Source organism: Populus trichocarpa, chromosome 15, assembly GCF_000002775.5.
Source record: "Populus trichocarpa isolate Nisqually-1 chromosome 15, P.trichocarpa_v4.1, whole genome shotgun sequence".
In the NCBI taxonomy this organism is placed as follows: Eukaryota; Viridiplantae; Streptophyta; class Magnoliopsida; order Malpighiales; family Salicaceae; genus Populus; species Populus trichocarpa.
Genome location: NC_037299.2, coordinates 3495805 through 3511416, shown reverse-complemented (window position 1 = coordinate 3511416; position 15612 = coordinate 3495805). Strand labels below are relative to the sequence as shown.

The following is a 15612-nucleotide window of genomic DNA, read 5'->3' as shown; positions in this document are numbered from 1 at the left end:
CCTTTTTTATATTTTTTTTATGGACAATAAAACGAATTTAATGTATTTAAAAGCAAAATTAATTGAATTGTTATGGAAAGGTTTTTTTTTTTTTTTTTACCTTTCTAGTTTTTAAAAGTAATTAACTTCATATTCGCCCTTTGACTTTTAATTTTTAGAATTGTCCGATAGGGTTGCTTTGGTTATGATTATTTTAGGTTTTTTTTAATAAAAAATTATTATTTCTAGAAAAAAGTGGTTAGCGCATTGCCACACGCATCTACACATGTAGCTTTTATTAGCGGTCAAACACTGCTTTAAATAGTGATGTTAGAAGTGTCCTAACATTATCTTTTTGATGGTAAAGTGTGTTTTTACATTGGAGGAATGGTTTCACTTTGATAAACTTTTTATTTTCCTTTTTTTTCTCTTTCTTCTCCTTGGAAAAGTTCAAGAGTGTTTTGTCATTTATTTTTTATATTCAATTTGATCTTTATTTTCTTATTCCTATTTATTTTGTTGTTTTTCTCTTCTTTTTTCTCTTTTTAATTTCATCCTTCATCATTTGGTTTAATTTTATTTTTATATCTAATTTGATCCTTATTCTTTTGATTCCTATTTTTTTTGTTGTTTTTTCTTTTAATTTTTTATCTTCAATTTCATCCATCATCATTTGGTTTAATTTGATTTTTATATCCAATTTAATCCTTATTATTTTGATTCCAATTTGTTTTGTTGTTTTTCTTTTTTTCTTTTTTTCTCTTCAATTCCGTCCATCATAATTTGGTTTAATTTGATTTTTATATCAAATTTGGTCCTCATTCTTTTGATTGTTGTTTTTATTTTTTTCTCATTTTCATAATTGAATTTTATTTTCAATTTTATCCTTAAGCATTTGCTTTGTTTTTTTAATGTCAAATTTTGTTCCCATTTTATTTTTCTATTTTTTCCAGTTTCATCTCTCAACATTTCATTGATTTATAATTTTGCTTTATTATTTTTTAGGGTTTGCATTTCATGGGTTTAGTCTAGGGTTTATGACTAAAGTCACCGATTTTGGAAGATAACACAAGTTCACTTCAATCCTTTTCTGTCCCTTTTAAAATTAATTTTTTTTATAATTTATCTTTCAACATTTGATTTACTGGGGTTTGATCTTCGAGCTTTTTTCCCCCCTTTCTTTTCTATGAAATTATTATAATTTTATATCTATGGTTGCGGGTTTAACAAGTTAGCTCGAGTTAAGTTGCTATTTGTTTATTGTTTTTTTCAACAACTGTTTTTTTTTTTATGTTTTTGACCTTTGCGTTCTTTTATTGTTATTATTTTTTTTCAATCCCTTTTTCATTTGATTATTTTTTTCAAATCATCCTTTTTCTTTGTTATTTTTCAATTTTGATCCTCATTTTTTTTTTTGTCTTTTTTGGGTTCTTTTGTTAATTGTATTTTTAATTTCAATTTCACTCTTCCATAAAAAATCAAGATTATTTTTTATTTTCTTGTTTTATCCTTATTCTTTTCATTTCTATTTTTTTTTGTTTTAGATTTTTTTTATAATTAAAATTCTTTTATTAATTTCATCCTTTAACATTTGATTGGTTGAGAATTGAGTTTTTTAGTTTTTCTTGTTGGGATGCTTTTGGTTTAATGATTTAGATCACGAGTTTAAAAAGATAATGCGAGCTGATAATTCTTTTTTTTACATATTTGTTTTCTAGCTTTCATCATTTGATAATGATTTTTTTTTAAAAAATAGGTTTTGAGATTTTCTTCATTTTATTTTATATCGGGATATCTTGATCTTATAATTTAAACAACAAATTTAACGGGTTAACTTAGTTTGACTTTGCCTTTGTTACTTGAGTTATAAGTTTCTTATGTTAATCCGAGTTAAGTTTTTTGCCTCTTTTTTTAACCCTATTTGGTCCTTTTTTATTTAACAGAAAGGAAATAAAGCTACATTGTTTTTCTCTGTTTGAAAAAAAATTATTTTTTCAATATTACTGAGATTACTCTTTTTTTTAAAAAAAAAAATTGATCAATATGATATCATCGTCTATTTTTTCTATCTAATTATAATTATAATAGAATCAATTTATTTGGTCAATCTGTGGTCAATCTGAGCATAGTTATCAAACCTGGTTCGGAGATTAACCCGGTCAAGAAGCCGAGTCCTAGGTTTTATGGGTTAACCTAGATCAACCCAGAAAATTAAAAATAATTATTTAAAGTTAATGCGTCAAGATTACACCTACCGAAGCTGAGCACATCAAGCAATACAAGTGTCCAAGTTGCAGTGGCAAGAGAGCGGGGGTTTAAAGTTAGATGCTGGAAGTCAAAGATGATCATTTAGACTGTTTGTTTCTACAGTCTCCTCTCAAATGACTCCTCCCACTGTATATAAAGATTCCAATCAGAACACCACACCACAAACCAAAAACAAACCACAGAAACAATAGCTCACACCTACCTGCAACAGCTTGCATGCCCTCTATCACCATTGCTAGCAACATCACCATCTTGAGAGCCAATCATTTTGTTCCCACCGACTATCAGACGACAATTCCTCGAATGATCAATAAGTCCCTTCCTTTTTCTGTCTACGAGGACTGCCACACCCCATTGCTCTGCTAATACCGGAACCGCTGCAATACATCATCCATGTTCACAGAAAACAAAAAAATAACTAGCCTTTAGCTCCTACAACAACCCGCCTCCACACAGCCTGCACAACCAGAGCTTCCTTTTGTGTTTCATGATTCCCAACAAGAGGGGATTTAATTTGAGGAAAACCCCAGAGTGTGGGAAGATAGTGTAGGTCAGCCCGTGTTTCATGGATTTTCTCTCCTAGAACCAGCCAAAGCTTCCCTTTTCACTAGGCCAAAGCAGCTGCCACAGAGGCCTGGCCACAACTTCCCTCATCCCTCTCTCTGTCATCCCCCTGGCCTTTTGGCCAAAACTAGAGAGCCCCTCCTTCTTCTTCACCAGCCACCTCCATCTCTTGGCCAAACCAAAGTCGTCGCCCACTGACACAGGAGACCAGCCCCACAGACGCCGTCTCCAGCTTCCCCCATCTCTGCTAAACCGAGACTTGGCTCTCTCTCCTTCGATCAGCCTCCAGCTGCCCTCTCCCTTCTTCCTCTTCGCTGCTAACAGCAACTCATTGTAGAGAAGATGAAGAAATAAGAAGGGAGTCTGAAGGACAGAAACCAGATTTGAAAAGGAAAAAAAAAGGCACCGGGTCTTGTCCGGGTCATGGGTCAACCCGCCGGGTCAACCGGGTTTTGTCAGGCTGTTGCACTGACCGGTCTTTTAACAAACCCGAACCGGTCTAGCCACCAGATCAACCCGCCGGGCCGGTCCGGGTTTAATAACTATGCATATGAGATTGAAAGCTTTATAAAGAACAGGGTGAATTGTAAAAAATACAACAGAAATGACCACCGCCAGAGAGTTAATAGCCAGTTGGGGTGATTGACTGCAGCTTGAAAGCAACAAAAATCAATTCCAGCCACTGCAAATTGATTGCCTCTTTATTTCCTGAGAATGAAGATCACAAAAAATAAAAAACCAAAACCCCACCAGACTGCTGCATCATGTTGTTTCTCATTTATGTACAATTTCTCCCACAAATTGTATTATCATTTCTCCTGACAAAAAAATGAGAGTTTGTCCAGAATGCTCTTCTTTACAGACCAAAGCAGATCTCCACCAAGAATCGTATCTTTTTACTGTGACGTGAAGACCAATTTTGGGGCATTAGAGATTTCAGTTTGTGATTCCTTTACATGGGGCGAGAGAAAGCAGGAAATCCATTCTTCTTGGACACATAATCCTTAACAAGAACTTTTTTCATCCCTTCAGTATCTGCAGAATATGCTTCACATACACGGCTGTTGAATCCACCCCTCACCTACAAGCCTTCTGCCCACTGACAAGTTGAATCGTATGTTAATTGTTATATCAATTCTTCACTTGTCCATGTAATTTATCAAGAGTCCGCCACGTTACCGCATCAGGGGTCAACCCATTCTTTTGCATTTCTCCTGCTATTTGGTAAGCTTCTCTTTTCATACCTAAGCTGCAAGCTCTGTCAATCACAATGTTATAGCTTACAATATTAGGATTGACCCCAGAATCTACCAATTCATAAAGGAAATGTATGGCCTCATTCAAATGGCCTGAGCGGCAAAGTCCTTTGAGAATGGCTGCATAAACAAAATCATCATGGATTTTTGACGGCCAAATAACCTCATCCCAGAACTTCTTAGCCCCATCTATTTGGCCAGACTCGCATAATCCCTCGACTATTATACTGTAAGTTTGACTGTTGGCAGCTACACCGTCAGTTATCATTTCATCAAAAACCGCCATTGCCTCTTTTGTTAACTGAAGTTTAAACAAACCACGAAGAATTGCATTGTATGTCACAACACCAGGAGTGATACCCTTTTCAAGCATTTGAAGCAGTAAATTGCGAGCTTCTTGACTTCTTCCAACATTTAATAAACCGCTTATGATGGAAGTGAAGGTCACAGCATCAGGGGCAGAAAATTTCCCCGTCATCATATCATTTAGCACCTTCAAAGCTTCTTCAACCCTTCCCATCTTGCAAAACCCATTAATAACTGTGTTGAGAGTGATCACATCAGGCTGACAATTAGTTTGTAGCATAGAAACAAGCACATTCAAAAGCTCAGTTGGGTTATTCATGAGACAAAGAGCTCTTAAATATATATTGTAAATCCTAGTTCTATCCATCCCTCCCTTGTTCAACATAACTTTTAAAACTTCCCTTGCCTTGTCAAGATCCATTGCTTGACAAAGTGCTTCTACCAGAACCTTGTAAGTATACTCAGACAGCAAGTAACCAAATCCAACCCCTTCCTCTAACAACTGATAAGCTCTCATGCAACCCCCTTCCTTACAAAGCCCATGTATGATTGAATTATATGACACTACACTTGGTGTAAACCCTTTTTTCCTCATTATATAAACGACCCTGGAAGCACCATGGCTCCTCCCAACCTTACAAAGGGAATCAATCAAATGTCCATAAGCAAAGTCCTCATTCACCCTATTTCCTTGTGGCATTTCCTCGGCAATCATAAAAACCTCATTAAAAAGCCCTTCTCTACACAAACAATCAACAAGATTATCAAAAGCGGCACTATTCACTGACTGATCCTCTTCATGTCTCATTCTCTGAAAGAGCACGTGCATCAATTCTCTTCCACGTTCAATGTCTCTCTTTCTTAAAACTCCACGAATCAACAAACTATAAGACAGCGAATTAGGCACGACCCCCCATTCAGGCATTTCATCGAACAGCTTATAAGCATCAGAGATTTCACCAATCTTACTATACCCATTAACCAAGGTAGTATAACTTACAATACTTGGACAGTGCCCTCTGTTAATCATGTCGTACAACATCCTATGCGCTACATTCGGCAGCGAGACCGAGCAAAACTGATCGATCAAACGGTTATAATTAATCAACGAAGGCACAAACTCAGGTTTAAATTCAATCAAACGATGAATAACATTCAATGTCCTAAATGGGTCTTTAGAATGAAGCAAGCGAGCAACGAGTACATTACAAGTACGCTCATCAGGGACACAAAGGGAGGTTAAAAAGATGATAAGGCGTTGGTGGGCTTCATTGAAGCGGTTGGCATCACAGAGGCCGTGAATTATGCTGCTGAGATTGAGGGAGTCAGGGAGGTATCCACGGAGGCGGAGATGGTCAAGAAGGCGGAGGGCTTCATCAACGTTGCGGTGTTTGGTGCAGAGGTCATGGATTTTTTGGGTCCAGTATGACCTGTTGGTTATGCAAATGCTTTGTTGTTGGTGGTTCAGTGCTTGTTCTTGGTTTTGTGGGTGTGTAGAGAGGAATGAGAGAGGTGAGAGTTTGGGTTTGAAAGGTATTGAGAGCTTCTTGAGTTTTGAGAGATTGGCGAGGAACATTGCTTTGGAGCATGCTTTCAGAGAGTGACTAGGTTTTTAAGCGCCAACTGCTTGATTAGTCAAGAACGAGTGGTCATATTCCAAATATATTTTTATTTAATCTTGTTATAACTATTTTATAATAATTTTAATGATTTATATCTTTTATAAAATCTACTTTTTATATATATATATATATATTAAATTATTCTAAAATGTTAGACATGGCTGAAAAATTTAGCATAACGTTGCATGTATTATTTTTTTTGTTAGATCAGATTTTTTTTTTCTGTGAAAAAATTCATGTATTATTTTTTTTCTAAAATCTTATTTTCTATTAAAAGAAAATATATTTAACTGAAGGGTAATTAACATATCCAAAATATACAACCTTTCGTGTATGACCTTTCAGAATATTCAACATTCGAGAAAAAAAATTATTTAATGTTGAAAATTATTATTTAAATAGATAATAGGCCATAAAATAACATTTTAGTTTAAAAACCAAAATGTAATTAACGTTCTCTCTCTTGGCTCATTCAACACTTAATATGTATCAATTTAATATTTGATAATAAGTCTTTTGGAGCAAGTAATATCTTCCTCATGCAACTTTCTTTTTTAAATAAGAACCATATGTTATACATATCTTTATGAAAGAACTTTCAAATGTTCATTTAGGGTCCCAAATAAAATTCAAACATGCATTGTCATTCTCTAAATTTCATGTACATAACTACATAAAAAAAGACAAATATAAAATTAGTAGAGTCTTTTAAAGTGATTAAATGCGAGTATCTTAATCACATAAGAACTAAATAATAGAACTGAGTCTCATATGCTCAAAATATCCTTTATAAGCAATAAGTAGTAAATCTTTTATCAACGGATCAATAATCATTAATTTTGTATTCATGTGTTTAATTAGGAGTGATTATTTTTTGTTCGGTTTGGTTTTTATAAAAAAAAAATCAAAATTGGTTTTTTTAAAAAAACCCGAAATCGAACCGAAATCAATTTCGGTTCGGTTCAATTATTTTGAAAAAAAATCAGTTCAAACTGATTGACTCAGTTTTTTCAGGTTTGACTTGGTTTTTTTCTGGTTTTTTTTCCTATAGAGCCATCCCAACATCCACTTTAGATTCTTATAGGTACAAAACATAATGTGAAGAAATTATATCTTTCCTAACTTTTAAAGATATTCTCAATGTTATATCAATATCTTTAGCTTTAGAATGCATAATAAACTAGATCTATAGGAATATCCTCGTGATGCTATGACTTTTCAATGATTTATTATTCTTGAGTTATCAAATCTTGGTAATTATCATGAAACATGACTAATTTATATGAACATGTAAGAGCAGATTCAAAATTGCTATCCTTTTAAAAAACTAAGTTTCAAAGTTAGCTACTCCCACTAATCTCATCATTCTTAAGAAACCTTCAATGTTTGGTTTCTCCTTTTAGCTATATCATTTTGAGAGAATGAGTCTGGCATTGTTTATTATTTATTCAATGTACTCATAAAAGAAGAAAGAAATAGTAAGTTTATATAACCATCTACATTTTGAATTGAAATTCAAAAGCAATTCTATTATCATTAATTTTTTTTTTTTATGATAATCGAGATAATATGTAGTAATATGAAAGCTAAAGCCATTGTGACAATGACACTAGAAAAAAAGAGTTCAGTACAAAGTAAATGAAAAAAATAAATGTAAATATCATATAATTAGACCACATTAGAATACCCTCTGAGCCTTTATACAAATTCATGCCTGCATAATTGAAATTCAGATTGTTAGCATTCAATCATAGCACCAAGTGGTGTAGAACAAGTTAGAAATTAAGTGACTAATCATGGAGTTTATCCTGAAATATAAGATTATTCCAGCACAACCAAATTCCCCAACAAATATCATATGCAAGCATAAGGATTGCCCGACTTCAAGTCTCTCTTCTTCCACTGAAACAAAGCTTGATCAATGGTATATGACATGCACCATTGAAAACTTAAACATTCCAAAAATTTGCTCCAAAATTTCCAAAACTAAATACAACGTAAGAGAAGATGATTTGAAGTCTCCAAATGAGTTCTGCAAAAAGAACAAGAAGCATTCCTATAAACAAGCCAATTTCTAAGAACTAACACATCTTTACTGCAGATACTATCATGTAGTAGAAGCCATTTGAAGACTTTAGTCTTTGGAGGAACAAGACCATTCCGGTATAAAAAAGAGTAAGGAAACAGACCTGGAAATATTACCCTGTTATGAATTAAAATTCTAGACCTAACCTTGTATGTTCCAGACTTGTTAGCCACCTGGTGTCGAACATCATCAGCATTAGGAGTCAAGACTATCCCCTCAAGATCAACCATGAGATGGCCTAGGATGGGAAGCTTATATATAATCTTGCAGATTTCTAATCTAGTTGAGATTTGTGGTACCATAGCATTACTAAGAACATCGGCAATTATTGAGCCTTGATTAGTTGATAAATCATACAATCGAGGATACTTTTCTTTTAGAAGACATTGATGAATCCATTAATCTAACCAAAAACAAATATTCCTTCCATTCCCAACTTTAAACCGAAGAGCACTCTTCATTGTAAGTTGAAATTCATCATTGCAATTTATAGTTGAGTAAATACCTTGCCATATATTTGACAAGGAAGAGGCAAAAACCAAAAGACTATTCTCAAAACTTGGACATTATTTTTTAGTAACCATCTCCTGCCACCCATCTAAGTTCTGATCCTGAAGGCTCCATAACCATTTAAGCAGAAAAGCCTTATTCTTGCCTTGTAAAAAAGCCGAAGCCTAAACCACCCCGAGCCTTTTCCTTCACTATTTGACTTCAAGAAACTTTGTTTATTTTTCTAGTATACGAGGAAACACTCCATAGAAATATTCTTTGAATGGAATTAATCAGTCTTATTATACCTTTTTGGCATGAGAAAGATGGGCATAAAGTATATAGGCAAGGAAGACATAATGGTTTTTATCATACAGATTCTACCAGCCAAACCAAGCACTCTTGCTTTCCACAACCCTAGTCGTTTCTGAATATTTGAAATATGATAGGTTTTCAAGTAGAGATACCTCTAGGATTTGTTCCAAGCGGTAAACTAAGATATTTGAATGGTAAAAAGTCCCATCTACAGAATATTTCATTTGTCATACCAATAATATAACATCATCCAAGTTTATTCCTAATTAACAGTGAACTCTCAGAAAAATCCAACTTCAGATCAGAGCACAAATCAAACCACCTTAGAATCCATTTTACATGTAATAAAGAATGATAATAATTAGGAATGAAAATCAGAGTATCATCTGCATACTGTAGATGATTGATATAATCTCCATAACTATACTCAATGTCTCTATAATATGAAATGGCCGAAGCTCTCTGAAATAAGACTGATATGCCTACCTAATATAAACCCATCAAGAATATGCCTACCTAATATAAATGTTGTTTGGTTGAAGTTGATAACATCAATCATAACAACCTTAAGCCTGGCTACTTTAGCAATAATTTTGTAGAAGCCATTAATCAAGCTTATAGGCCTGTAGTCAGAGAAACATGTAGGTTCTTTGCATTTATTAAATGAAGCCACATATGCAGTATTAATACCTTTAAGAAGTCTTCCAGTTTTGAAAAATTCATTCACTAACCTCAAAACATCAGACCCTGTAAATGTCCATGCTTTTTTATTAAAAAAAAAAAAAAACAAGAGTGAAACCATCCGATCCTAGAGCTTTCGAGGCATCACAGCTCCATATTGCTTGCTTGATCTCTTTTAAAGTCACATCCTACTCCATCCATGCAAACAATTCAGGAGTAATTGATTTAAAGCCCGTGTTACCTATTACTGCCCGTGGAGATTTTTTGTCGTCAAAAATATTGGAAAAGAACATAACTGTTGACTCCTTTATTGCTTCTGCAGTTGTGTTCTCTTTGCCATTGTATCGGATAGTAGTAATTGAATTTCTAGATCTGTTGATTTTTGTTGCCAAGTGAAAGTATTTTGTATTCCTGTCACCCAGTTTACACCAATTCTCCCTAGACTTGTGCCTCCATATGGTTTCCATATTCTTACTGACCTCCCACTGTTCTGTAGTCAACTTATACAACTTTGTACTTTTATTATCTGATAAGGCTTTATTCTCCTCTAAGGCCTCTAGATTCTGAATTTAACTTTGTAAATCCTTTAGTTTTTGTCCTTGATTACCATAAACATAATAATTCCAGCTTCTAATTTTTCCGGCCTTCATACTTTTCTGACAACTCTAAAATCACCTGGAAATTCTTTACAACAGTCATTCCATAATATTTTAAGGTCTGTCATAAAACTATGATTGTGAAGCCAGCAATTAAAAAACCAAAACGGTCTTCACCCCTAATTCTGAATAATCGACCCTAGTGTAAGCTGACAATGATCTAATAGACCTTTCGGGTACCTGGTTGGTGCCAAAGTTGGAAATTTCATATGACATGCTGCATTGGCAATTGCTCTGTCTATATGACTCATGAAATTTCCACGAAACCAGGTAAAACAGTGCTCATTCAGTGGGAATTCCATGAGGTTAGATTCAGAGATGATAATATGAAATTCCTTGGAGCCTTTTCTGTTTAGGAAGCCATTTTTTTATCGCCTGAAGTTGAAGTTTCATTAAAACCAACTACAATAAACATCAGAACTGAAAAGGTAGCATCAAGTGTTTTCAACTCCAGCAACAGAAATCTATGTGAGGCAATAGAATAAGCACCATAGACTCCGACAACAGCACATTTAAAACTGGTTTGAATATGCAAGCCAAATAAAGCTACCCCCCTGACCACCATACTCGATCGTCTTGGTCTTAAAATAAATATTATTCCACATTGCCAGAATCCCTCTTGACTTTCCTTCTGAATCTAAAGCATGCCAGGCAACATCATTAACATTCCAAGGGAACTGGCAAAACTATCTGAGCATATTTCCTTCTTAGTTTGAAGAAGAAAACAAACTTCAATATCATGCTGAGCAAACATCTTTTTAATGGACTGTCATTTACCTAACATTCCTAGTCCATAACAATTCCAAAAGAAAATCTTCATGTAAAGGAATAAAAAAACCTTACCAGAACATTGAAGCTACGTACCACCACTGTATTACTGAGTTGCTGCCCAATTTTCCTCCTCCCTGTCAACTGGTTCTCTAATCTCTTCTGCGAATATCTTCAAAGACTATCACCTAAGCCTAGTGATTGCCCATCTGTTAACATTCCTTGAACCTTTTTCTCTGTATAAGATTTCAATTATGACTGTAAAGTGTACCCCTTTTCAAAACGCAAATTTCTTGTTTGATAGCCGGATCACATGAACCTGATCTAGCTTCCATGTGAGCTGCTACCTCTTTATCAATACTACAAGTTTTTGTGAGCAGTTTTACGTTTTGTCTAGAACTTCAAAGGACCATAGGATGAGGTTGTAATTGATGATGTCGCTGAGTCCCTGTATCAGACTGTGTCCATGAATTAGCAGGTAGGCAAGTTTTTGTTCCAAACGGGACTTTTGCTAACCGATAGTCAACAACATTATGCACATTATCAAAAAACAGATCCCATGTTTTTAATGGAGATCGACTCAAACGATTTCATCATTGAAACATATGACTCAAAAGTAATAATAACATGTGTTGCGCCCATGAATCTGAAACCGCAGAAATGGACTCCCTCGTCAACTAACGATCCCTTAATACTCCAACAATTTACCCCTTTTATAATCCGCCCAGCCAGACTATTTTAGAGCCATTCAGTTTCCTCCTCTATCGTGTCATGAACCACAACAGGCTTATTATGTTCGTCATTCGTAGCCACGAGAGGACATAGATTGACACCCACAACGCATGTTTCTTTGTGTTTTGGTCCCGGACCTGCCCAATAATAGCTGCAGTTTTATCTGGAACAGAAGAAGGCGTAGACCTCACCATTGCTGCATAGCTTCTAGTGTCTCTTTCTCTGATATTCACGAAAACACTATGATTTTACCGTTGATTAATGGGTATTGCCCTCAATCTTGCAAGTTATGTTGATATCATTTTACATGCTACGATTTGATTCTCTTTACATGTCCTCGTGCATGCAAAGCGTTTGAGAAAATTCTTAAATTGAATTAATGATAAATTTCATGAAATAGAATTTAAGGTTATAATTATAACAAATTGAAAGAATAAAGTCCAAAATAAACAAAAGAGCGTTTTTTTTATTTTTATGAGAAAAAATCATTTTCATCCTTAAAGTTTAAATTTATATATTATTTAGTCATTATTTTAGAATTTTATGTTTCATTCCATAACTTTATTTTTTCATTATTTTAGACCTTGAAAATTGAAAGATTAAGAAAAAAAGGAATCACCTGAGCAGAACAACCAGACTCGTCGGTTTTCAATGGTGCCAAAGCACCGGAAACATCAAGGTCGGTACCAGTAACCCAAATTTGTAGTCTCGGATTCATTAGGTAAAGGAAAAGTGAGAGAGTATTATCAGTTTTTTAAAGGAAAAGGTGTCGGAGAGGTCTTAGAACAGGAAGAGGTTATATCAAAGAACAAGAACATGAATATTGTTGCTAATCACAGCCCAATTCCCCAGCCACCCACGCAAACAAGCAGAGAGCATCATTGAGTCAATTCTCTAAGAACATGACTAAGATTTGCAGGTTATTTCAAAAACCAATCTTCTGTGAAAAAACTCCTTTTTAGACCCACGCCACAAGGAAATTTCAGAAAATTTAACATGCAAAAGCCCTTCTATGCAGAAATCCTACAATGAAAAGTGCTAGCTGGGCCTAATTTAATCCAATACTGCTCATTTGAGATGAATCTCGTAAATATGTTCAAGAAAAGAAATAGTAAAGCTGATAAAGGCTGCTTGATTCAATAAATGTTCATATCTTGTAGTTGTGGTGGATTCTATTTCCAACATGAAACCAATTATGATCTAAAACTGAAGATTCAAACTGGAACAATTGATGAACATCATCAAGACCATAGTGTTCTCCATTCCTCCATGGAAACCCATGTTTTTGTCTCCCCCATTAATCTCCGTGAAAGAAGTTCACGTAGAAAAACCATGGTATGCTTTTCAGATGCTACACTCACATGTGTAATAAAGCTATAGCTAAAATGACAACCTACCTTTCCATAGACTGCTCTAGCTATCGCTGCCTTGCCACCAATCCCACGGTTCCCTATAATTGAAAAAACCATTCATCTGCGGAAAAACAACCCCATTTCTTCCGTGTACACTGTTCTTTGTAATTTTAACACAGTTAAATAAAAGTTTTGAAAAAACCGCGTCATTTTTTGAATTTTGTTTTACTTGAAATTATTATTATTTAATGTTTTTAAATCTTTTGATACGTTAATATTAAAATTAATTTTTAAAAAATAAAAAAAATATTATTTTAATGATTTAAAAAACACTAGCTTCCCAGGGTTCCCTTACAATTGAAAAAATTATTCAACTGCTAAAAATAATCCCATTTCCTCCAGACATGAATGTTCACTTCCACCTAAATCCTTGGCTAGATTTAAGTCTGAAATTTCATTTTCACAATATGCCCAGTATCTCTTCACAATGCCTTGAATGTTCCAAATGACATTGATGCATATCTAATAATTGGTGATTTTCTGTATAAAGATTATCAGGTGATTAGTGAAGATATCAAGACCTGCATTCAAGACCTTCAGAGAAAAAGCTCCAGTGCATTTGTATACCTCAAAAATTCATCTATACAACTCATCAAGGTCGACTCAAACTGCAAAACATCTTGGGAAAAGCACCTGTATACTTACATCCATGGAAAACTTACCCAGATCTCCTTCCAGCAAATCTCATGGAAAACGATAATGAAAATCTACAACATTCTTAATCTTAGCTCACGCTTCATGGCCTCATCATGCAAGTCGCCAGTTTTTTTTTTTTCCTCATCACACTCTTCAGTTTTCCTTAATTTAATAGCAGGGGACTGAGTATTCACATGGGGTTCTCAAACAAAAAAAAATGAAAATATGTATCTAGCAAGAATCAACCCCTGTTTGTTTTTGCAATCTCTCATGTCTAACCAAGGACTGTGTATCCATTCTAATCAGTGGCAGGAATTGTACAACACAGGACTTATTTCTCTTATGATGTTTTAGTGCTTCAGCTTGTTGACATCATGGCCCAATGATGGGAAAGAAAGCAGCCGAAGCAAATGCCTGCATGAACATTGCATGAAATAATTACCCAGATCTCCTTCTAGCAAATCTCATGGAAAACACAATGAAAAGATACAAAAGCAACGACCTTTTTGGCAGCTGCTCGACTTCTAGCAAATTTCTCCTTCTACTATTTATCTCCTTGGCAAACCAGTCGTGCAAGATTAGCAGCTGCAGATGCGTTCTGTGATTTGGGAGATTGTTGCAGATGCTTTCGGTGATTTGGGGGAGATGAGGGTATTTATGTCAAATGACTTAATGAGAAGCAAATTTCTCACCTAGGGGAAAAGCTACTATTCGCTTCTTTTGAATATAAGAAAAAAAAATAAAAAAGAGTTTTGAATTCATTTTTTATGATGGGGTGATTGCAAATATGATAAATTGTACTATTAGTATAAAAAATTAAAAAAATTGATAAATTGATAAATGAGAAAAAAAAATTAATATAATAGTATAATTTGATTATATCACTCTTCAGAAACATAATATCATCGAACTCAAATTGTGTTATTATTTACTTAAATGAGTCGATCGATTCAAAAAATAATAAAAAGAATTTTAAAATTATCAAAACCAGAAGTCCTCGGCAAGATTTTTTTATATTTAAAAATTTGACGGTGCTTATAGTGACACAATCATTATAATAGAGAAAACAAACTCCAAAAACTCATGTAAAAATTTCAATGTATGATTTTTTTAAAACTGTTATTCTAGTCTGACGTAACCAAATCTCATTTTGAACCTAAATCTATCTTAATGGTCTAATAATGCATCTACTAAATTATCCACGTAATTTGTTTAAGGTAAATTTTTATTTACTTATGATAGAATCACATACTAATACGTGAACAATAACTTTTTAAGATTTTAATTGGAGTCTATTTTATAATTTAAAGTTAGACAAAGATAAATATCTTGATTTATAAAATATATTTGAAAAAAAAACTTCATATTATCATTTTTTTTTATTTCATAATATTGAAGAATCAATTATGTATTTCATTCATATTGAAAATGTTTTTTCAATGTTGGTAATGCAGGCAAATTTTTATTTAATTATGATAGAATCACATACTAATACATGAACAATAACTTTTTAAGATTCTAATTGGAATCTATTTTATAGTTTAAAGTTAGACTAAGATAAATATCTTGATTTATAAAACATATTTGAAAAAAAAACTTTATATTATTATTATTTTTTTATTGTATAATATTGAAGAATCAATTATGTATTTCATTCGTATTGATAATGTTTTTTCAATGTTGGTAATCCAAAAAATTAAAAACAAAATGAAGCCAAAATATTTTTTATATATTATTAATTATATAACATAATTAAGTATCTATTAGAATTTAGAAAGGTACTTCAATGGAACCATGACAATGTAAACTTGTTTTTTAAAATATTTTTTACTTTAAAAAATA

The 15612-nt window shown here is 33.5% G+C and overlaps 1 protein-coding gene and 1 long non-coding RNA gene across 2 annotated transcripts; both read right to left on the bottom strand.

Annotated features, from left to right (window-relative positions):
- Positions 1-2185: 2185 nt before the first annotated feature.
- On the bottom strand, positions 2186-6014 carry LOC7462491 (pentatricopeptide repeat-containing protein At3g18020). The gene has a single exon (XM_052447413.1). The coding sequence runs from the start codon at positions 5947-5949 to the stop codon at positions 3943-3945; it is 2007 nt and encodes a 668-aa protein (XP_052303373.1). The 5' UTR covers positions 5950-6014; the 3' UTR covers positions 2186-3942.
- Positions 6015-13640: 7626 nt separating this feature from the next.
- Positions 13641-15360, bottom strand: LOC112324256 (uncharacterized). Its single transcript, XR_002977998.2, has 2 exons — positions 14273-15360; positions 13641-14184 (listed from the first exon to the last, which is right to left on the bottom strand). It is a non-coding gene; the product is annotated as an uncharacterized LOC112324256 (long non-coding RNA).
- Between the last annotated feature and the right edge of the window lie 252 nt (positions 15361-15612).

Bases quoted from the DNA above. Each gene is read 5' to 3' on its own strand.
- LOC7462491 (XM_052447413.1), bottom strand. From the start codon at position 5,949: ATGTTCCTCGCCAATCTCTCAAAACTCAAGAAGCTCTCAATACCTTTC.